The sequence below is a fragment of the Montipora capricornis genome, chromosome 11 (genome assembly GCF_036669925.1).
Source record: "Montipora capricornis isolate CH-2021 chromosome 11, ASM3666992v2, whole genome shotgun sequence".
NCBI lineage: Eukaryota > Metazoa > Cnidaria > Anthozoa > Scleractinia > Acroporidae > Montipora > Montipora capricornis.
The window spans coordinates 41,613,296-41,637,295 of record NC_090893.1 but is presented as its reverse complement, the minus strand read 5'-3'; the positions used below and the strand labels follow the sequence as shown (position 1 = coordinate 41,637,295).

General features: G+C 41.3%; 1 protein-coding gene across 1 annotated transcript in view; it reads right to left on the bottom strand.

Moving 5' to 3' along the window:
• LOC138023494 (coiled-coil domain-containing protein 17-like) overlaps window positions 1-24,000 on the bottom strand; it is a 49,283-nt gene that overhangs the window by 19,642 nt on the left and 5,641 nt on the right. The window contains exons 5-21 of the mRNA XM_068870495.1: window positions 22,506-22,650; window positions 21,216-21,283; window positions 20,414-20,478; window positions 19,569-19,685; window positions 18,756-18,790; window positions 17,779-17,869; window positions 16,706-16,827; window positions 14,332-14,414; window positions 12,941-12,977; window positions 12,384-12,547; window positions 10,083-10,156; window positions 8,648-8,860; window positions 6,854-6,997; window positions 4,495-4,567; window positions 2,715-2,825; window positions 2,431-2,579; window positions 1,474-1,591 (exon numbers count right to left, since the gene is read on the bottom strand). Coding sequence (XP_068726596.1) covers window positions 1,474-1,591; window positions 2,431-2,579; window positions 2,715-2,825; window positions 4,495-4,567; window positions 6,854-6,997; window positions 8,648-8,860; window positions 10,083-10,156; window positions 12,384-12,547; window positions 12,941-12,977; window positions 14,332-14,414; window positions 16,706-16,827; window positions 17,779-17,869; window positions 18,756-18,790; window positions 19,569-19,685; window positions 20,414-20,478; window positions 21,216-21,283; window positions 22,506-22,650 — 1,809 coding nt within the window. The remainder of the gene's footprint in view (window positions 1-1,473; window positions 1,592-2,430; window positions 2,580-2,714; window positions 2,826-4,494; window positions 4,568-6,853; window positions 6,998-8,647; window positions 8,861-10,082; window positions 10,157-12,383; window positions 12,548-12,940; window positions 12,978-14,331; window positions 14,415-16,705; window positions 16,828-17,778; window positions 17,870-18,755; window positions 18,791-19,568; window positions 19,686-20,413; window positions 20,479-21,215; window positions 21,284-22,505; window positions 22,651-24,000) is intronic.

The window sequence follows — 24,000 nt, the reverse complement described above, 5'->3', positions numbered from 1 at the left end:
TGTAAAACTCTCTTTTTTTTCACAAATGGATCAAATCGCTAGGATTTTCAGTCGACTGAACGACTGAACGCGGTTGTATCAAGTGTTCATCTGTTCTGCGAGGATGGGGGATGCAAAAGATGTTTCTCTCAAGTTTTGACGTGGGTGGTTCAGTAGGTTCTATTTAAGGCGCGCGACTGGTACATGCAGACGACACTTCACCATTTATTCCGGAAATAGCCCACTTCACAGTTGTTTGCTCAGTGACCTAGTCAATGAATGGCTCCGAAGCTGCCGGTGACCTTGTATTGGCCGTTTTTATACTAGAGACGCATAATTCGTCTGGGACGAACTTGGGCAAACATTTTTTATGCGTCTGTTAAATTCGTCTAGTATAAAGACGGCCGCAAGACGTATTATGCGTCTGGACGAAGAATCTATTTTAGTGCGTCTTCGAAGACGCACTAAACTGGAAAGTTCGTCCAGACGCATAATGCGTCTTGTGGCCGTCTTTATACTGGACGAATTTAACAGACGCAGAAAAAATGTTTGCCCAAGTTCGTCCAAGACGAATTATGCGTCTCATATAGTTCGTCCCGTCTTTACACTAGACGGATAACATGAGAGACGCATAATTCGTCTGGACGGATTATGCGTCTCTAGTATAAAAACGGCCATTGAAACAGACCTCACTGTTTTGCTCATGTAAACTGTGTTGTTGTAATTCCAACTGGTCTTCATTAACATCAAAAGCAGGGTCACCGGCAGCCTCGCTTCCATTCTTAGGCCAGATAACTTGACTACTTGGCTACTTGGCCAATGTAACAAACCCTATGATTCCAAATTGCTGCGATAATTGAAAACCATTTTTTACCTCTAAAACGCTCCTTGCAACGATTTTTCGATTTTTGTTTGTGTGGCAATGTTCTATTTTTTGCTTAGAACAATAACGATATTTTTCTTCTGTGACCGCGAGACGAGTTGCAAGAAACGTTGCCCAGTGTAACAGCTGGTAAGCAACCAAGAGAAAATGAGGGGACAGAGAGGGAAGCTCCCGGTCCTGCCCTTGGGATATGTCATGTACTCGAAAGTTATTTTTAGACGAGCGGGTCTGTCTTCCGAGACGTCCGCATGCAAAAAGACATGATGAATATAAATATTCATCAGCCTTCCAAGTGTGCCGCCATTTTATCTGAGCGAGGCAAGACTGCATGCGGACGTCTCGGAAGACAGACTTTCGCAAGAACAAAGACTTCCGCTCGTCTAGAAATAACTTTCGTAAACATGACATATCCCGGCCAACGCCCTGAGCCTCCCTCTCTGTCCCCTCATTTTCTCTTGAAGCAACTTAACTCGAAGAGGAGGAACTTTTCCTATAACAAAATTGCGAGATAATTTGAGAGAGGAAATGCCTTGTGTAACAGCGCCTTGCAAAGGAGGGGGGTCTCCCGTGCTGGCCTTACAGATTAATTCGCAGGTGAACTTTGCCCCTACCTCTCCTTGTTCGTGTTCATAGACAGTAATCTTTATCTTCGCTTCGCCAGAAATGGCATTCATTAATTTATCCACTTGAAACCCAACCACTGACTTCTCCAGAGGAGTTCTTGGGGTACTACGACAATGCAACGTTGACAACGAATGATAATATTGTATGTAAAGATTTAAAGTGTCTATACGGCCAACAGGGTTTTTTTAGTTTTGGTATCTCTATAATGTGTAAAAAAGTACTGTGACAAAAAAATTGGATTTCCACTGAGGGAAAATATACTGCTACGACTTTCTTCGTGTTGGATTTGACGTCAAAGTTAGTTGAAGTCACCCTCCCAGCAGAGCAGAGGAAGAAAGACTTCCGAAATCGCGTCAAGTTTTTAATTGGGTGAACACAAGTTGCTGCTTGAAGAAATTTTCGAACCCAAACAAAGTGAATGCCCTCAGCGAAAATAACGGCGGAAGACTGGAATTCTTGAATTTTGCCAAGGAAGCTTAGAAAAATAAACAAATAAAATAAAAAGTTTGTGAAAAGGTCATAAAGCGAATCACAACTCCTTGTGACCAGAAACTCCCCTTTCATCCAAAGAAATTGGACGCCATTTTTACTCAAAATTGACCTTAAAGGTTTTCAAGAAAGTGAAGCGCACACTGTAAAACTAAACAAAGATAAAAACTAAATCCAAATTGTAAAGAAACGAGAGGCTTGACAGGATTTCTGAAGAGCCTCTCTAACAGCAGATTAACTGCCGGGTAGAGGTAGGCTCTCGTCCCAAGGCAAGTTCATGTCCTTTGCAATGGAAGAACTTCCTCTCAATTTTAAGAAAATCTGGTCAAGTTAACAGCAACGAGAAATAAATTATCCTAGCCATGACGGAACCAAACACAGTTTCTTTGATAAGTTCCCATCTGATCTAGAAGTGCCTCTGAGTCGCAAGAAAATTCGTAGGATGTCAAACTCACCTCTCAGCCCTATGCACTGAAGACAGGGGGGTATCGGGTGGGGGAAAAACTGAAGGGGGTGGTGGCGAATTGATGCTAGTCTTGGCGAATACATCATCAACTCTGGATACCCGATGATGCTGTACAGGCGGGATGACATGAACATTTCCCTAAAGTGGTTTGTAAAAATACAGAAACAAAGAACGTTAACCGATAGCAATTAAGATCGTAATTGGATTGATGTTACACGAGAAAGCCATGAGGGAAGAGGAAAGCCAGGGGAAGAAAATCTAATACTAACTTACCACTGGTGGATAGTTGTACATGAAGTGCTGCATTGGTTGCGGGTTCAATGCATCCTGTGCACTTAGGTCACGACTGTTTACAAGCCTGATATACAATTCAGCTTGTCCCACCTGCAACAAAAGCCTACTAGTGTTACCAAGTCAGGAAACAGGCTAACCAACACGATAATCGAACGAACGGCTAATTGGGGCCGTATGCTCGGTAACCTAGCCGGTACTGATCATGAATGATGTCAAAGCTGGAGATCAGACACAGCTTGATGCTAGTCTTGTTAGAATTTTGAATGCACCTCAAAAGGTTGCAATTTAAAGACTACCCCACTACAGGAAACACATTTTACCATTGTCCACTATAAATTTCGCTTTCAATTCACATAAAAGTTACAAAAAGGTTGTAGTCATTTATCCAACAGCAAAAAGGTATTGGCTTATACCTTCCTTGATGAAAATTAAGCTTCCCATAGCAACCCGGATGACAATCAGACCTAGTAGTTTGATGCTACTCTAGTTAGGAGAAATCGAGTGTAGTTTAATAAGTTACAATTCAAGGACCTAAGCTACATTCAATGTCTCCAAACCAGAGGAGCATCAAAGTATGTCTGACCTACCGTAGATATGCCCAGAAATGCACGGAATAGCCCATTTCCGAGTTGCTGCATACCTCAGTTTCAAGGCGAGTCCTTGTGCACAAACAGGTGTGCATGGATGGCGCAGTGGTGAGAGCACTCGGCTCCCTCCTATGTGTCCCGGGTTCGATTCCTTGATTCGGAGTCATATGTGGGTTGAGTGTGTTGGTTCTCTACTCTGCACCGAGAGGTTTTTCTCCGGTTTTATCTTCTCTTGGGGGGCAGGGATGGCGCAGTGGTGACAGCACTCGCCTCCCACCAATGTAGCCCGGGTTCGATTACCCGACCCGCCTTATATGTGGGTTGAGTTTGTTGGTTCTCTACTCTGCACCGAGAGGGTTTTCTTCGGGTACTCCGGTTTTCCCCTCTCCTCAAAAACCAATATTTGATTTGATTTTTGTTCATCGTTAATTTCAGTTTACAGTGTCCCCAATTAGTGCTCCAGCGCTAGAACGACTAGACACAAGTTCCTTTCCTTTCCTTTTTACCATTCAAATGGAAATGAGTTGCGTATTCTTATAAAAATCATATCCCTTTCAATAGTTGAGCACCAAGACTCGCTTCGAAACCGAAACAAACCGCAGCTCTGAAATGGCCCATTATTATTATTATTATTATTATTATTATTATTATTATTATTATTCCCAGATGCGAGTGACGCTGACGTTGAGGATGAGAGCAATGGGACACTTGGTGACGCTTAAAAAAGTATCCGTGCATTTCTGGACATATCTGCTGACCTTCTATGATGATACTTCGCTGTTTATGGGGACAAATTCTGTTCACGTAACGTAACTTATGCGGGGCAGAAGAAATCAAAAGTATACAAGAAAACGGCAAATTATTCGTTCAGAAATGCACATCATTAGATGCACACGGATTTCAATAAGCGTCACGAAGTGTCCTCTTGCTCTTCTCGCCAACTTCAACATCACTCATGTCACGGAATACGGACAAAAAACGTCACAAAGTGTCCCCCAAATGCTGCTCTTTAAGTAAAGATTAACTGCCGCATTTACCCTTACCTTGTTGTTGAAAATAGGTAGCAAATGCATAGACTTATAGGGACACTTCGTGTCGGATGTCAAAATTGGACGTGCATCTAATTTAGGTGCATCTCTGGACATAAGTGAGGATATGGAGCGTGTACAAACCTGGGGTATTGTGTTGAGTTCATCATTTTTCAGAAAGGCTTTGATAGGAGCTATGCGGAAGGGAATCTTCCACCTACAGGAACATTTAAAAAAAATTAAGACTGGGTCGCTCTCTACATCACAGTCTTACAGGGACCATTTCTAAACCCTAACTGCCGAGGTAAGAGGGCAACGATGGGACATATATCGTGAAGATGAATACAAAAAGGGTAATAGACGGCCACGACAGCAGTAGAAGAAGATGGTGGTTTATAGATGTTTGTGATAGGTAAAATACTGTCGTGTTCATAGCGGCATTTTAACCCGTTGCGCCCGCAAGCAAGTTCAGCGCCACCACCAGTGGGCTACATGCTCCTGCACGCACTGCAGAGGGCAGGAAAATTCACACAGGCAAGATTCGTTTGATTTCGGTCTTGCATCTGATTGGCTGAAAATTTGGCGCAAACCTTTTACGCCAATCAGCGAGTGAAATAGAAGAATTCAGTCAGAAAACTGCCTTCTTGTGAGTCCGCCCAGAGCTTAATGGCCACAAAACATCGCTACTTCCGTGTACATATATAGTTAAGAAAAACTGAGAAAGCGGCAACAGAAGAAAAGACCCATTAAAGTTAGCTCACAAAGAAATAAATAGCATCAGAAACCAAGAGTGAATAAGATAAGAGTGTTGTTATAGCATGGGTGGATTCCCAGAACAGTCATAATTTTAAATAATTTTAATTTTATATTAATTTTAAACAAGTCTATTTTTAGAATGTCAGTTGCCATGTCCCTAAAAAAACATGGCACAAGCAGCAGCAGGTGTGACATGGGATCTTCTGATTGGTTAAAATTGGCGGCCCTTTGTTTTCTTCGCGCGCAAAGTGTATCTAAAAATAAATCCATTTGTGACTGTGCTGGGGCAAGACCGCAATGTGATAGATCAACACTCTTTTCTAATTCACTTTTACAGAAACCTAAGGGCCATTTACAGATCGCGCTGGATTTGCTTGCAGAGTTTGCGCAGTAGTAAGAGCACTCACCACCAGGGGCAAATGAGTAGGAATCAGGAATCCCCCTATGCCCTTTGCGCGTATCCTTTTATTTTTAGACCCAACCCTTCAGTAGGAGACTCACATTTACATTAATTTACATTAATTTGCACAATTTGCATACATTTTGTTTGGGCTATTTTTCAGGGTTCGCACTCTCTTAAGCTCTTCAAATTCCATGACTTTCCATGACTTTTTCCATGACCTTAAAGGCTTAAGTTCATCCTTCTTTTAGGATATTTTCTGACATAACTCAGTTCAAATTTGAATGAATTAACAATCTCTGTCCACCAAACGTCCGATTGTTTGATCTAACCTCGTCTTTCTTTCATTATATAAATGCTTTGACAACTGCAATCTACCATCTATAATTGTAATTTTCCATAACTTTCAATGACCGACCATAAAATTCCATGACATTCCTGGGAAATAAAATTCTTAGAATCCATGACTTTCCAGGTTTTTCATGACACGTACGAACCCTATTTTTGTCTTCGTTTGACAATGACTTTATTCTGATTGGCTCTTCTAAACACTGTTTAGGCTGAGTGTGTGCAGAGCCGAAGAACTCGTGGCGTTCTAAAAATAGAAAGATACGCGCAAAGGTTCACTCATAGGGGTGGTATAGGAGACGCAAGCTCCTACTCATGGGCTCATGGCTTGGCGTCACACGTGGGTTGAGTTTGTTGGTTCATTACTCTGCTTCGAGAGATGTTTCTTCGGGTACTCCGATCTTCCCCTTTCCTCTAAAACCAATGTTTGATTTGATTTGAATTAAATTGATTTGATATCTATGCACATTGTCCACAATAGACGCTTCTCCAAAATGGTTGCCGAAAATTCAAATAAGTTAAGATTGAAAACGTTCACCAGCACTAGAAAGAGTACCTTTACTTTAGTAGCCCTGTAAAGTTTCAGCATACTGAGATGTAAAATCATGAACAATTTACAGACGTTTGTATGACTTGGGGTATGGCGTGTAGCCCCCAATCCTACAAACGTTTGAAAATTTGTCAAATTCCAACTTACATTTTCTCAGCTGATATTACACCTAATACCCGAAACTTTGCAGGATTACTAAAGTAAAGATACTCTTTCTGTTTCTGGTATCATTTTTTTCATTCAGTTCAACATTAACTCATTCAAATCCGTTGTCGCCATTTTGGAGAAGGGTATACTAGTACCCCAGCACTAGAATACTTGACACTTAAGGAAAGTTCATCATTATCATCATCATCATAATGATTAGCCTCAACGCTAAAAAAGCGACAGCAACATTAGAATGAAATTGACAAACCAAAACGTTCACGGTTGCCTCCAGTACTTATTACCTTCCACTTAACAATCTGTTGCTGATATCAAACAAATCAATTTTTGTCCATCCTTTAGAAACCAACACATCGGAATCTTCAGATTCCTCGGCGCTATTGGCCTGAAGCTCCACAACAAGGCAGAAATTTTGATCAGGAAGACACCTGGATAAAAAGACACACAGGAACAAATAATAGCAATTCTAACCATGTTTCCGTGGTTTGTTTGTCTGTTTGTTGCATAACCCTCACTTCAAGTATATACATTTAATTGTTTGTTTCATGTTTTTGTTGATGTGGTGTTCATCGTTGTTTACTCATTTTAAATAAAGAATAAAAACATAGATTGTTATAAATCCCATTGACGGCACCTTTAGGATCTACTTGAATCAAAATACGCCATAGTGTTAGTTAAGCACGAGGTTTGTGCATAGTTGATATAGGGGACTGATTGTGAAAGCCGGCGAACTTCAGAGGACCAGCTTTTCACCAAATATGGTTTATGCCATGGTCACAAAAAAATGATTGGCTGACAGAATGACTGACTGTGTGTCGGTCTGATTTTGTTTAGTTAACATAGTTTTAAAATCCAATAAAAAAACTGTAGTAGCACTTGAAATATATAATGAAAAAATAGATTGTTATACATTCGTAAATCACATGAACGGCACCTTTAGGATCTCCTTGAAGCAAAATACCCCAGAGTGTTAGTTAAGCACGAGGTTTGTGCATAGTTGATATAGGGGACTGATTGTGAAAGCCGGCGAACTTCAGAGGACCAGCTCTTCACCAAATATGGTTTATGCCATGGTCACAAAAAAATGATTGGCTGACAGAATGACTGACTGTGTGTCGGTCTGATTTTGTTTAGTTAACATAGTTTTAAAATCCAATAAAAAAACTGTAGTAGCACTTGAAATATATAATGAAAAAATAGATTGTTATACATTCGTAAATCACATGAACGGCACCTTTAGGATCTCCTTGAAGCAAAATACCCCAGAGTGTTAGTTAAGCACGAGGTTTGTGCATAGTTGATATAGGGGACTGATTGTGAAAGCCGGCGAACTTCAGAGGACCAGCTCTTCACCAAATATGGTTTATGCCATGGTCACAAAAAAAATGATTGGCTGACAGAATGACTGACTGTGTGTCGGTCTGATTTTGTGTGGCTGACTAACTGGCCACTTAAACGAATGTCTGTCTGACTGACTTGAGCCGCGTTCTCATCTGGCCGTGATTATAATCGAATTAAATATGAAATGGGGTTCGCATCATCTAAGACAAGTCCCTGGTCATAACTGGATTACAATTACTTCAAACAACCTCAAGGGGCCGTTGGTTGAAGTAATTACAGTGCGTAATTGAACAGAATGGCGAATTCGGTGTTATGAGCAGACGAAACTTCTAATCGCTTCATGGAGCGAAGATTTGGATTTAACTTCTCCTATTCTCGGAAGCTGCCCTTTGTTCTCTTCTCGCTTGAAGCATGGTGATGACAATCGTTGCAGCTACGCGATACGGCGCCATTTTGTCTCACACTGCAAGGTAACCCTGCCTATTGTATTTGAATTTTCGCAGAGGTGAACAGAACCATAATTGAATAGAATTGAATGGAGTATGATAGCCTAAATTATATACTTCAGTTGATCATAATCAACTTTGAGTGTAAACACGGCTTCCATTATTGATTGATAAATCGATTGATTGAATGAGTGAGCGTTTGACTATGTGTTCTCTTAATTTGCCCAAATTTGACATTTTTGAGGTCACAAGGATTGCTACTTAACTAAAGAAAAAGCAAGAGATTGTTACCTTGGAAACGGGTGCTTTACTCCGATAACGCCTACTCTCCCAGGAGGAATGGTGGGATGGCTGTCTTTTGTGATGGGCATTGTTCTTACAAGTGGCAGCAGTTTCACGTCGGTTACAATTTCCATCCCCTGATATATTGCAGCAGCTAATCTGCATCTGGTTAATGACGCACTGAGGCCAAGAACGAAGTCCCAATAAACTGAAAAACCAGCACTAAAAAACAAAGACCAGGCAAACAGCAACATCGAGTTAATAATTTAGGCGAGAAGAAAACCTTTTCAAGCTGTCGACAGGAACTATTGGAAAGCTTAAGCACAAGAGGTTTTTTCAGGAAAGGACGGAATTCGGAAGCAAGATCTTTTCCCTTTTAACTTGTCTAGACTGGTACAATAGCACATTTATATTGATAAGTATTCGCTCTATCCGACAATGATAAACTAAGAGCAAATTCTTCATAATTGCCCGGATGACACAGACGTTATTTCACACCATAAGGTTCTCCGTTTCCGGTATCAATAATTCCATCCTATCTTCCAAAGTTTCGAGTTCTAGTTAATGCATCCTCTCTTTCGAGACTACTAGAAGAGTCAACTCGCCGCTATGAAATTTGATCTTCATTAAGTAAAGCAAATCACCATCATTGAAGTCTGGAACATGGATTCGCTTAAAAGGAGACTTAGTCAACTCCTCGGCTTCAACTGAATTTGTTCTTCCTACATTAATTTTGACACTACCTGAAGGACAATCTGTTGGCAGATCAGAAATTTTAATTTTGAATGATTTTTTTTTTCAATATCATAACCTGAGCACGCTTGACTAAGCGGGACTATTCTGGGGAGAAATTGAATGCTTATCATTCTCAAGGTTTTAAAAATTAAACGAGAAAATGCTCAAATGGAGAACGCAATTTCGAATCCTGGGTATCCTGTGTCGAGGGTATAGATGGGGTGAACTGATAGCTGAGATTTGGCCAAAATGTTAACAGTTAGCTGAGAAAAGATGTGTTTTTTTTACTGATAGCTGAGAATTGTTGATGTGTTTTCTAACTGTTAGATGAGAAATGGTCAAAAATTTAGCTAACAGCTGAGAAATGGGCGAAAATTTAGCTGATAGCTGAGATTCCAGCAACCCCATCCTGACCCTCGGTGCATAGCAATAGCAAGTTTTCGGTTTTCGCAGGTCTGCTTTTTCAGTGCCATCTTGAACTACGTCATACGTGTATGCGCATCTCGGTTTTGATACGTCATGTGCGCAAATGACGATCGCACACTTTGTGATTGATTTCCGCCAATACGCTGATTTTGGGTCAGGTAATCCGAGATTACCACATGTAATACACTTAAAGGTGAAGGTGACGTTGTTTTGGCCCAAAAGGGTTACAAATGAAAAGAGTTCAATTAATGGTGGAGTCAAAATATCGAGTGGGTTTACTTACTTGGGATCGTAAGGGCTTGACAGTAGGTCTTTGTTGGCACTTGCATTCGAAATCATAAATGGTGATTCAGAAGACTGCAGAGATATTTAAAAGAAGTGAGAAGAATATCACCTTTTTCACCAGATAACTACAATCACGGTCATAAGTCGTTAGAACACCCACCCACCCCCGTTCAATGTTGGACGGCGCAATGCACCCAAACTAACTGTTCAGTACGTTTTAGTTTCTAAACAACATTGAAAGATTGGAGAGGGAGGGATGCTCGATTAATTCTGTCAGTATACCAATAATGTGTCTCTGATTGTAGATTAAACGGTCAACTGCACCGAGATGACACACCTCTAACCAAAGAAATTTCCTGTTCAAGGTGTTCGACACTTTTTGTAATACGCCGTGGCATTATGGCGTGATTTACTTCAACAGGCAGAGTGCTTTGAGTGGCTTGTTTTGCGAGGAAGTTTTTAACGATCGTTTCTTTGATCCAGGAACGATGCAGTTTGACAACGTATTTTGGTACTGAAGAGATGTGTTTTCAATGGTGTCTCGGGGATACTCGGAAAAATTTCGAGTGCTCCTTTTCAGGAGTCGAGCCTACGACCTTTCGATGACTAGTTCGCATGCTCAAGCACTGACCTATAGGAGACTCGTGGGAGCCAGGCCAGATCCATGATTTCGATAGTGTCTCGGGGATATTCTGAAAATATCCGAGTGTTCCCGAATTTGCAGGAGTCGAACATACGACCTTCCGATGACTAGTTCGGATGCTCGAGCACTGAGCTATAGGAGACTCGTAGGAGCCAGGCCAGATCCATGATTTCGATAGTGTCTCGAGGATATTCGGAAAAAAATCCGAGTGCTCCTTTGCAGGAGTCGAAACTACGACCTTCCGATTACTAGTTCGGATGCTCAAGCACTGAGCTATAGGAGACTCGTAGGAGCCAGGCCAGATCCATGATTTCGATAGTGTCTCGAGGATATTCGGAAAAAAATCCGAGTGCTCCTTTGCAGGAGTCGAACCTACGACCTTCCGATGACTAGTTCGGATTCTCAAGCACTGAGCTATAGGAGATTAGTAGGAGCCAATCCATGATCTATGATTTCGATGGCGTCTCGAGGATACCCGGAAAAAAAGTCCGAGTGCTCCTTTGCAGAAGTGACTAATGGCGGACCGTGAAATCCAAAACTTGCACTCAAAGTAAAAAGCTCAAAATTTTTCCTGTCGGATTTTGCCCATGGGTTCTATTAACATTTAATTTCATATGTGTAAATCATTCTCACATTCGCTTACTTGGGAGGTGGGTTGGCTGCATCTCAGATGTGCTTTAAGGTGACTGCGCAATGCAGTTATACACCTTATTCCAAAATGGCCGCCATTTTAGTATTCTTTTGTTCCATGCAAATTGGCCCTTGTGGCCTCGTTTAAGGTTAAATATTCTTTTGAATTTTGCGTTTGAAAGCGAGGCCATAAGGGCCAATTTGCATGGAAACAAAAGAATACTAAAATGGCGGCCACTTTGGAATAAGGTGTATGAGCTATGCTGTCAGTCGTTATTTGACTCTGTAGCTGCGTGTTGCAAGCTCAACTCAAAGACCCACATTTCACCCTTGCTCGCCACAGAGTCTCCAGTAGCTCAGTGGTTAGAGCATTCGACTAGATCTCGGAGGGTTGTGGGTTAGAATCTCATCTGGGGCTTGGATTTTTCCGACTTGCCAATGGCTTCTATTAACATTTCATTACATAAGGAAAGGGAATTTATTTAAGTGTCTAGTTGTTCTAGTGGGAGGCGCGGTGGTCTCATGGTTAGAGTGCTCGACTCCGGATCGAGTGGTCCGGGTTCGGGTCCTGGCCGAGGACATCGTGTTGTGTTCTTGGGCAAGACACTTCACTCTCACGGTGCCTCTCTCCACCCAGGTGTATAAGTGGGTACCAGCGTAAATGCTGGGGGTAACCCTGCGATGGACTAGCATCCCATCCAGGGGGGAGTAAAAATACTCCTAGTCGCTTCATGCTACGAAACTGGAGATAAGCCCCGGTGTTCTACTGAGCGCTGGAGCACTAACTGGGGACACTGTAAACTAAAATTAGCAATCAACGCAAATCAAGTCAAACGTTAGTTTTTGAAGAGTACCGGGAGAAAAACCTTGTTAAGCAAACAAACTTTCAAAATCTGATTCCCATCTCTGTTTTGCAATGAGTTTTGATTGCCATCATGGACACGATCAGTCATGCTTGCCTTAGTGAGTAAAAGCAGACGGCAAACAAACTGCTTTTATACGTCTCCGAAATTCAAAGATACGAACCTTTTTCGTCTCTTCCAGCAGTATCGTTTCTCCTCTCAGTTCCTTCAATTCTTTCCTCATTTTCTCAACTTCTGCTTGTTGTTTTAATAACTCTGCTTCTTGTCTCAGTGACGCCATTTTGACCAAGTGATCTTCTTTCATTCTTTTGAACTCTGGATCTATGTCTTACAAATAAGGAAAACATGGAACACCTTACGTCAATGTCAAGGAAGAACCCAGCGGTTTTTCTCCATTAAAAACGACCGCCGCAGACTCAGAAGGCTGCCAAATATACCTAATTCTATCCATGGAAAATGTGAAACCTATTTGAGCTTAATGCGAGCTCTATTCTGAGTTTTTTATTTGACTGTTTGTTTGATGCGATAATTTTTAAGTCAATCACCAAACAATCAATTCATAATCAAAGCAACCCTAACCCCACCCCCTCCCCCTGAAAATAAATTAACCTGCGTATGACTTAAGTTTGAAAAGTCAAAGTAGTAGCTCATGGAGTTCGAAGCTTTCGCCTGACCATGGGTACCAATAAAACATAAGATAATATAAATTATCATGAATACCTGGAGATCGCATTCTTTCTGTTTTATTTCTTTCTTCCTGTATTACGATAACAAACAACAAAACAAACATCTTATGGCAAGTTCATTTGAAATGGGAAGGCCTCTTTATCTCATAAAATGTTGGTGCCATAAAAACTACATGTCAGACTACGACCCTGGCACCTGGTAAATAATCTTGAGACAGAAGGAAAAAAGGAATGCTCGTTGCATGAATCATCATAATGAAAATGAAGATGAAGAAACAAATATGATAATCATGAACATGAAAACATGGCAATCGAAAGACAATGACGATGACCATCACAAAAACTATGAAAAACAGAAAGATGATTAAAAGGTTGGTGTTGATGATGATGATGATGATGATGATGACGGCGATGGCGATGACGTTGACGGTGACGGTGACGGTAGGGAGCTTAAGCACGCGCGCTTTTGAGCAGCGGACGGCAACCGGAAGGGAACATTTTGCGTCCCAGGACAGTGGTGTCCCCAAGCGTTTTATACTAATCATCTCTAATGGATAAAAGATACTTGGCGATGTAAATGTAGTTATGTGAAGACAACTCAAAAGGGAAAATAGCTCACTTCCGGTTGCCGTCCGCGTCTCAAAAACGCGTGTGCTTACGCGACGGCGATGAAGGTAATGACGATGATTATTGTAAATGAAAGAAATATATAATTGACGTGCGGGTTATAGACGAAAGATAGTAGTGATTCTCGCACGTATCTCGACAATTTAAGCAATTAGGAAGCTTAACCGCGCGCGTTTTTGAGACACGGACGGCAACCGGAAGAGCGTTGTTTTCCCTTTTAACTTGTCTTCACACAACCATGTTTACATTGCTAAGAATCTTTTCTCTATTAGAAATGATTAGTATAAAAATCTGGGAGAGGCCACAGTGCTGGCACACGAAAGGTTCTCTTCCGGTTGCCGTCCGCGTCTCAAAATCTTAAGCTCCCTGTTGTCTCTTATAGACAACTAAAAAATTCTGGAGGCTTCAAAGGGATTCGATGCCATGACCACTGCAATGCTGGTGCAATGGCCTACCAACTGAGCTATGAAGCCTCTCATTTGGGAGCTCGTAAATTTGTTGGGCTTAAATTGCCGAGTTAAGTGCAAGTATCACTTCTGTCTTTCGATAATGATTGTGATGCTGACAAAAACAAAAACATAAACTTGAAAGTTCCAATGATTGTCCCAATGTATTTAGCGCATCGTGATTATAGGGAAAGAAACTGTAGGAAACCAGCACATAAGGAAAGGGAAGAAGAACATATACTTCTTCCCTGAGAATCGGGTACACATGAGTAGGAGAGAAGTGCTTTTAACGCGGTTCAAATACTTATACCATAAATGCAAAGAAAACCGAAAGAAAGTAATTTGCCCTTACTCTCAGAAGCTGCAATTCCTGTTCTAGTCTTTGGTTCGCCGTGTGAAAACTCGTAATTTGCTGCTGCAAGAGTGGATCTTGAACTGGAACCAAAAAGAGAAAACACAAATGTAATATAAGCAAGATGGGGTGGCTTGATTAAGTCGACAGGAGATCATGGGTTCAAACCCTGGACGGACCAACACTTAGGAGAAAGCCCTGCCCTTTGCAATTTCATCTACAAATGATTAGACTTTCAAGTCTTCTCGGATAAGGCCTATCATCCGTACGCCCTATCGCACAAGACCCTTCCTTGTGAAAACGTTGATGTAACAAAAACTGATCACTTGTCATCGACTATTTAAGAAATAAAAAACATGCACCATGTTTCTATCGAGTTATAGAAACACGAGTGAAAGTTTGGGAGAACGAGAAATGTTGTGGGAACACGAGCCACTGGCGAGTGTTTCCACAGCTTTTTCGAGTTCTCCCAAACTTTCACGAGAGTTTCTATAACTCGATAGAAACACGGAGTACATGTTTTCTATTTCTTTTAGAAAACAACGCGACGAGAAAAAGGAAAACAACTTGTTAACTCTAATTATCAAAATGTAAATTCTCTTTAATCGCGCCATCACTACGTCAATAGCTCGTGCTAGTTCTGTGTCTCCATCGAGTTATAGAAGCACTATTTTTAACCAATCAGCGCGCGTATTCTCTTAGGACTGTTTTTTAATGGACAGATGGTGAACTGGAGAAAACCATCATTGCCCTTTTGTTCCGACGTTCTCCGCCATCCCCTGAGTTTGATAATTTGTTGTCTTGAAAACGAAAGCGGAAAAGAAACGTGTTAAACTGCAAAACACAGCTGCCGGTGTGTAGAGGTTTAGTCTTCCTTCACAAATGTTTTATCGCATTTCAATTCCCGAAGTCTAGACGTTCCAAAGCTAACTCCAGGAAACGTAAATCCGAAGGCCACACCACGAAGGGTTTGAGCAAAGGGGACTTTAAGATCTACGACGTCGACGAAAATGTCACATCAAAATAAGGGTTATTTCCATGGATATATCAAAACGAACAAAATAACTTCCCATGACAGTTCCTCAACTGAAAAGTTCGGTTTATCTGCTCCCTGAGGTGGCTTGGCCAATCATAAAACAGAACGTAGCTAATACACGAAGATCCCTAATTATATTAATTATACCCTATTTTACCCTGACGGGAGTCTTTTACCGTGTAACCGCATCCCCAAGGGTCACATGAAACCTGAGCTGACCCAAACCCAAGCTATTTACCTTCCAGAAGGCCCCAAACTCAAGGAGTGTGTAACCACAGCTATTAAAGAGTCTCTGCTTACGAGCCAGAAGGTCCATCAGGCCGGCACTTATCTCCCGTTTCATTAGCATGAGGCGACTGGGAGTATTTCTACTCCCCCTTGGATGGGATGCTAGTCCTTCGCAGGGTTACCGCAGCATTCGCCGGTACCCATTTATACACCAGGGTGGAGGGAGGCACCGCGAGAGTAAAGTGTCTTGCCCAAGAACACAACACAATGTCCCCAGCCACGACCCGCTATTACACTCTCCTAATTCCTGTCATTTACAGGGTAAAATCGAGAAAATACCACATTATACGTTTTGACAACGGCGCGAGGATAGCGTATTCAACATTCCATTTACTGTATCACGATCAAAAGTGCTCCTGCAATTTCAAGTGTATATCACATCACCAGAAAAAAAGGAACAAGACGACAACTCTTTTAATGTATAAAGTGAAACATAATTTGGTACCCAAGACTATAATTGACATTTTCCCTATCTCAAATAGTAAATACAAGGATACAAGGATTTTTCTATCCCTAGGGTAAACACTACAAAATACGGCAAACATAGTATCCGATATTTAGGACCGTATTTATGGAGTAAAATAAATATTAACTTACGTCAAAAAACGAGCCTTGAAGCATTTAAACACGCAATCCGAGGTATGGACATAAAAGGATTATTGGACGGGAGCTGTAATTGTCAAGTGTGCCAGTCCTGACGATAACTTCTGATTTTAGTCCCCTTTTTAAATTATTTATATGTTTAACTAAATTAGTATTGTTAGTAGCATTGTAAATAATTAACTCTCTTTACAGTTAATCGTTAACTGTATTTAAATTTGTAAATTTTTACATGTATCTATCAATTTCATCTTTTTAATCTTAATTTTATTGATCAATTTTAATTAAGTGTCCCCAATTAGCTCTTAGCTAAGAGCTAAATAGTTATAGACACTTGAATAAAGTTTATGTATGTATGTATGTATGTATGTATGTATGTATGTATGTATGTAAGCTGGAATGATCGCAAAAAGGAAGATTTCGTGGCTGAAGATCCACCACGAGCCTTACCTGGTAGAGGCGGTATCCTTTGACTGGCTTGTATTCTCTGTGCTTCAAACTCCAAATCTCGCATTTGCGCTAGGATGGCAGGATCACGGCCACCCTTCTGAAAGTAATCGTTCTTTAACATACTGAGGAAAGAAATATTAGTTTGAAAAGACATGAAGGTAAACCACTTATGAAAATTACTCCACGGAAGGGTAGAATTTAATAATCAATACAGCTATCAAATTCTACAAAAGTTTCAGAGGCTCCCTTTAGACTGGGACAGAGGAACGACTATGACGGAGCATGAGCACTAGAAAAATGTGACCTCTCAACCCAACACACCAGTCAAGAACTGACAACTGTTACTTGCCTTCCAATTGAAAGATGTCGCTACTCTCTCTAAGTATACAGGCAGAAACTGCACTATCGGGAAAATCTTGGAGAGTCTTTTACTATCTAGAGATTCCTTTTAGCATTCTAGCACATTACTGGAAATCAATGTAATAGATTTCAAAAGAATTCGCTTAATGAGGCCCTATGACAGAGAAAAAACGACATTTATCGCTTTTCCTCCGAAAACTGCAATAAGTATTCCAAGTTTGCAATTGTCGGTTGAATAAAGAGTAGTTTCAATTTAACGAATTTGGTATTGCATAACAAAAGAAATTGGCGTCAGTTTCGAGTTCCTGTAATGAATTACATGTACTTTTTCAATAACTGTGTACACATGCTCATCACATATTACGTCAAAACAATCAACAGAGGCTTTGATCTAAAGTCGCCGCGGTGAAGTCATGATGATTCGAACAAAATCAAGCAAATGATCTTCTCTTGTTGTGATCAAAAACATGGACACTGACTTCGTGAGAGAAACGAACGCATGAAATCCTCGGAAGATTTGTTAAATAGAACTAAAAGGTATAGGTGGATTTCACGTCACGTCATGTTGGCGGACGAAAACAAAAAAAACCTCTCATGAGTTCCATTTGTTTGTCCACCAGCAATTGCACATTGCAGCACTGTTATCCTTGTCTCTAGAGATTGATCGCAAACCACCTACTGGTGAGAAATTAAGAACGCTACATTTCTCTTACTTCAGTTCTTGCAGAATGCTTCCGTGTCCCAAATGTTCGGGCGCTTGATCAACATACCGCATGGCAGCGTTGTAATAAGGAATTGGCTGATCTAAAAGTAAGACGATGGTAAGGCAGTTAAAGTAATTATTAGACTGCTCCCAGGCTCTCTCTCTCTCTCTGCGGTCCCCCGGAGAGCCTGCTCACAGGCTAAGCAAAAGTCTCCTACGCAGCCGTTCTTTGTGTGGTCATGCAACGAACACAAGGAGGAGGAGGAGGAGGAGAGGGGAGGAGGGGAGGAGCGTTGCGTGACCACACAAAGAACGGCTGCGTAGGAGACTAGCTAAGTAATTATGCACACCAGGAATATTAACAAGCAAATGTAGTGCACTGTAGGTCGTCCTTAGATTAAAGGACGGGTGGAAAGAAAGAAAGAAACGAAACGAAACGAAACTTTATTTTAATAAAATGAAAGGGAGAGATACCAGAGGCTATCCCTTTCCAGGGTATCCGCCCGGATCTTATTAACTGAGAGTCCATTTTGATGAGGGAGGAAAACCGGAATACCAGGAGAAAAACCCTCGGAGTCAGATTGAGATCGACTGAAACTCAGCCCACATACGATCTCAAGGCCATGGTTGACCCCGGGTCGCAGAGGTGAGTGGCACGGTTGATAACCGCTAAGCCACCATGACTTCCCTAAAGGAAGTCAGGAAGTGTTTGTTTTGGGCATGCGCAGTGAACAAAACAACTGCACGTGCTCAGAACTAAAAACTCCAAGTCACATTCTTAGTCCAAGCTAATGGTCGCTGGTTTGAGTATGCACAATAAGCAAAACAAATACGCATGCTCAGAACCGAGAACTACTACTCGTATTCATAGTCCAAGATAAAGGTCGCTGTTTTGAGCACGCGCAATGAGCAAAACCAACGGGTGTGCTCACTTGAACTGGAGATTTCAAATTGTCAACTAAATCCACAACAAAATACGCGTCAAACCTGGTCTGTATATGCCCAGTTCTTTAGAAGGTATCCTGAAAAATAGTAGATAATTACGATCACAAATCGGCGCAAATAAACCGGAAAAAGTACAGAGGTAAGCTTCATGTAAAACAAAATAAATTAGTAGTGTGTCTATTAACATAAAGAATAATTAACAATTATTCACCGAGGCGGAGGTGAATAGTTCTTGAATAATCACCTCCGAGTTAGCCAATTACCAAGCACGCAGAGCAGTATTCACTTGTGTGGTATATACTAACGCATTTTATTCGGAAAACGAGATTTTCCAGTAAACTGTGATAAAACTGATGGAGGTATCAGCTGGTGCACACTTTTCACATCTACATCTACATGTTCCAGCACTCGGCAAAGTCCCTTTTTGACTTGTGGCTGTTTCTGCTTAGCTGGCCTCATACACCACAAGCCTTTTTAGAGACATCACCGCCAGGCCGGCCTTTTCTGCTGGAGAAAACAGCACAGCCACAACACCGGGGACTTTATCCCCTGCTCTTCTCGAATAGTGCTTGGGTTCTTTAACGTCCAGCAGGGAACTTATGAACATATAATATATTTGTGTGACGGGACCTACGGTTGATAGTCCTTATCCGAGAAGACTTGAAAGCCTAACAATTTGCATATGAAATTACAAAGGCAGCACTTTCTCCTCAGTTATTTTAAGATCCTGCGTGTTGATCTGGCCGGGGTTCGAACCCGCGACTCCCGCGTGACAGCGCGATGCTCAACCAACTGAGCCACCGGAGACTATTATTATCATACAACACCGCGACAACCCTTTACATTGTTGCATACCTTGGCATTCGGAGATGCGAATGGAGAGACCCAACAGCAGACATTGTAGTCGAAGGTGGCGAACGGGACGGAACTTTTAAAACATTCACTTTGGATTGCTGGGAGTTGAATTTTTTTCTATAAATATGAAAACAGAGCCAAATTCATTAGTCCATTGTACTCTTCAGTTATTTTTCTAATCACAATTCTGTAAGTTTCACAGTAATCTGCAATCAGCTCTGGGGAACCCTTAAACAACGTGTTTTCTCATTGGTTTGCGTGGAGAACGAAAAGCGTCTCTGATTGGTACAATCATGTTAGCACGAGGAGTGAGCAAGTGCCGTAAGGTTGAAATAGCCAGTTTTTGGAACTGAGAACCCTACGGCGCATGTTCTCCTACATATAGTTTCCCAGATCCTCGGGTCATGCGCAGACATAAGATCCAAGGCCCTGGTAACAAGAATGAGTAATCTGCACCTCCATAAATGCCCAAATAAGATAACACGATGTTCTATATTTATTACTGTATATTACTATTTATTGCTATTTTTTACTTAAGATAGTAGAAAACCGAAGAGAACCAGAATAACCGGAGATACATGTATCGCAGGCGCCATAATTCCCATTTTATCAACCTTGCAAAACCTTCTTGAAAAAAAAAACTGTTTTGATATCAAATATCACTGTCGTTTCCAAGTGGTTCTTCGAGGCCTGCTAAGTTTTGTGAGCTTTTATAAAACGTGACCCAAAGTAGGTAACGACAGACTGAAGTCACAGTAGTCGTATTCAAGGTCTTAAAACCACGTAATATTTCGCGAAAACAACTTACAACGGCCATAAATTTACGAAACGTAAAATTGTCTCACCGCTCTTGCTCTTCTTTGTAGTCCAGGTATCTCTTGAGCCCGTCAAGTTCTTCGGCTTGTTTGTGCTATAAAATAACAAAGAAACAAGGAATTTTAAAATAAAACTAAGAGAATGAAGAAAAGGAAAATTGGGTCTATATCACTATCGACCTAAAATGGTGAGTCGGAGAGCTTCACAACAGCGATGTACAAAAACCGACCTGGAAATACAATACGCATGCTCGACATTGAAAACTCGCACCGATCTCGACCCCAGAGCTCTTCTCTTGACTGAGGGAGAGAAGGGCTCTGGGGAACCCTGAAACAAAAGTGTCTTCGCATTGGTTTTCGTGAGGAACAATCAAAAGCGCCTTCAATTGGTGCATTCATGTTAGCACGAGGAGTGAGCAGGCGCCGTGAGGTACAAATAGCGAATTCTTGGCTATGAGAACCCTACGGCGCATGTTCTCCTTCACAGAGTTTCCCAGAGCCTTGGGTCCATCCAAGGCTCTGATGACGAGAATGAACTCGTACGTGAAATTGCGACGTCGCTTAGATAACTGAGAGCTACCTCCCCCTTTTGTGAACAGCGTGTGCGTTCTTCCTCGTCCCACAGTGGTCATAAAACAAGTGATCAAATTGGAAAGTCAAACCGTTTGCAGATAAGATTGCATAGGTAGCAATAACAATTATTTACTCAGCCTTCTCAAGGAGTAAAAGAGGAATGGTCCAACTGTGGATTTAAACTCTTCTTTACGATCTCAGTTTTCATAACACCCCTAAATGAATGCTTACAGATTATTTTAAAGCCGTATGGTCTTACCAGGCTACCTTCAGAAGGTATTTTCTGCCTACTCTTTAATCCCAAGGTATTCATACGTTCAGCTATTCCTGTAGATATAAGAATATTGGAGAGCTTCTGATAACCAATGGACGGAAACGACATCATGACTTTTAGAAAGGATTTTCACGATTCTCTAAGAAAGTACACTGTATCCCTCATTCTTACATAACGTCACGGTGGCTAAGTTAGTGTCGCAATCCGGATGTTACCGTCACGCAAGGTAAAATTCACACGCGGGATCTGGGTACATTTCATTGCGCGACAACGGAATGTACGAAATTAAAAGAATGTGCATGGAATGTAACTTTGATTAACATGTATCATGTAACTTGGGAAAGAGAGAGTTTGAGAGGGCAAAATTGTTCTGTAAATCGAGTGGATTGTCCTCTATATTGTGACGATTTCTTATTGAAAGTTTGAACGAGAATCGAATTAAAAGACCTCATACAGTCCTCAGAGAAAGTGAAGTGGCATAAATTTGCACAGTTGGTGCCCCGAACTAATTAAGGTATTAAATTCTTAGCATAAAAAGATTCACGTCACTGCAATCGGTGTAGGCGTCACAAGGTGACATTCTAACCATAACGTCATCCAGAATTCTCACAAAAAAGCAATACATCAACCTCTAAAGCTTAAGAGGGCACCTTGTAACACATTGTGAATTTTATGCAAAGTACCATGAATCAAGTGAACGAGAGCCAGGAATTAAATCACTTATAGACCGTATTCATAAATTGCGTATTCATAAACCCCGAATATCCTTCGCTATTCACCACCGAGAAACTCGCGCGGGACTTGTGCCCGAAAATATTGGAATCGTTGCAGGAATACATGAGTGAAAATCATTTCCTTTGTGCTATATTATCGCATTGTTTTAGTGTACACTAAAACTTCCGCGGCAAGGAAAATATCCAATATTAGTTAGTATCACCCAACTAGTGGACTAATGCAAATCCTGCATTTTGATTGGCTACATTACTAGAGGACTATTAGTAATAATCCTCGGGTAGCGAAAAGCGTGACGCTTTCTTTCGTTTTATTTCCAAATAGATTTAATTTTCTATTTGCATTTGCTAACTTTGTTATTGCCTTCTCTGTCCGACTAGTTGGGTGATACTAAAACAATTAGACCCTTCGCCCTCAAGGGCCATGGGTCAATAGCCCATTCGGTTTCGCCTCATGGGCTATTGACCCGTAGCCCGCAAGGGCTACGGGTCTAATTGTTAACTAGCCATCGACACTGAGGTGAATAGTTAAATATTAACTCACTCATTTTTTCCTCTTGGAGCCTTTCATTCCTCATCTTTAGCTCAGCGAGCTGTTGTCTATGGTTTTCTGTCAGTTGTAAGATTCTTTCGTCTGCGGCTCTTTCATCTATCTGCGGCGTTTCTACACCAGTGAATCTTCCCGTTGTCTACATGAATAAAAGTTCATTAAAAAAAGGAAGGTTTTGAGGGACAGGACGCAGCTATTGCAACGACTCTTGTGGTTGGTTAGAATCGGGGATCCTTTGCTTACATTTTTTGCCTCGATAGCACCAGGCGATCGTTTTCTAATAAATTAGCGGCGAATAAAGTACTGAATATTGAAAGTGCATCGCAAAATGAGCTATATCTGAGGATTTGAACCCGATAACTTATATACCAGATAATCTCTAAGTTGAAAGTTTACAAAGAATGTATGGGATCTTTAGCGCCTTGGCCACTCCAGAATTTATCAGTTTTTTAATGGTCAATAACTGGCTCATTCATTAGAGCGAGTTTCAATTGAGTGTCGTAACGCCAAAACCAAAGTAATTACTTTGGCCAATCAAAAAGGACGGAGACAATCCAGTAAACCAATCAAAAATCTAAGTGAATACACGTTGCCGACACAAAGCGCGGGAAAATGTGCACGCGCAAGCCACGGTTGGTTTTGGTTTCACTTCTGATTGGTTGAAAAAATGGCGCGAGAACTTTGAACCAATCGCTGAGTGAAGTAATGCAAAACCAAAGCAATTCGCTAATTACTTTCTACACTCGATTGAAAACCGCTCTATCGAAGCTAAAAGGTTTGAAATGTGACATTCAACTAAGTTTAATAAGTTCTTTTGACGTTTTGAAGTCCATTAGTAAAGCAAGATGCCTTCTATGTGCAAACTCGGATGTTAATGAGACAAAAGGCAACCGGTGACATCGGTAAAGATTCTCTTATACAATGGGCACAAAAAACATACAACAGAAAAAGTGAAGCCTAATCATAAACACAATAGAGCTGTGTGAAGTGAAGTGAAGTGAAGTGAATATATTAGTCTCTCCCCTCGGGGCTTTTCAGGACTAATTTACAATGCTTTGAGGGGGAATTTAGCCAGACTGCTTGTTACGCAGTATACAATTATTTTAGGAAGTGAAAGATGCCCCGTCCAGATAGGTCAGACCCCAACACCGGGGACTACGTCCCGTTTGTACCGTCCCTTCTCAAGACTAAAGTCTCCGGCCTTCAATTCCACGCACGATTTGTCGTTAAATTACCGCAAGCATGATTGAACATCTCCCCTCCACTCGACAGCATTTCTACAATTTAGGTAAAGTAGTCAGGACTAGTTTTAGATTTCACAAACGTTCTCTGAGCTGTGTCATCAGATACTCAATGAAGTACAAATTGGTGGCACGATGCGATGATCGCGACGTCCATTTCGTTTAGTTCATTTCTAACAGTGCAGTGCTGTTTAGACATTCCTGCCACTATGGCCTTTTCTAAGGCGGCTCCTTATTTGAAAAGCAAC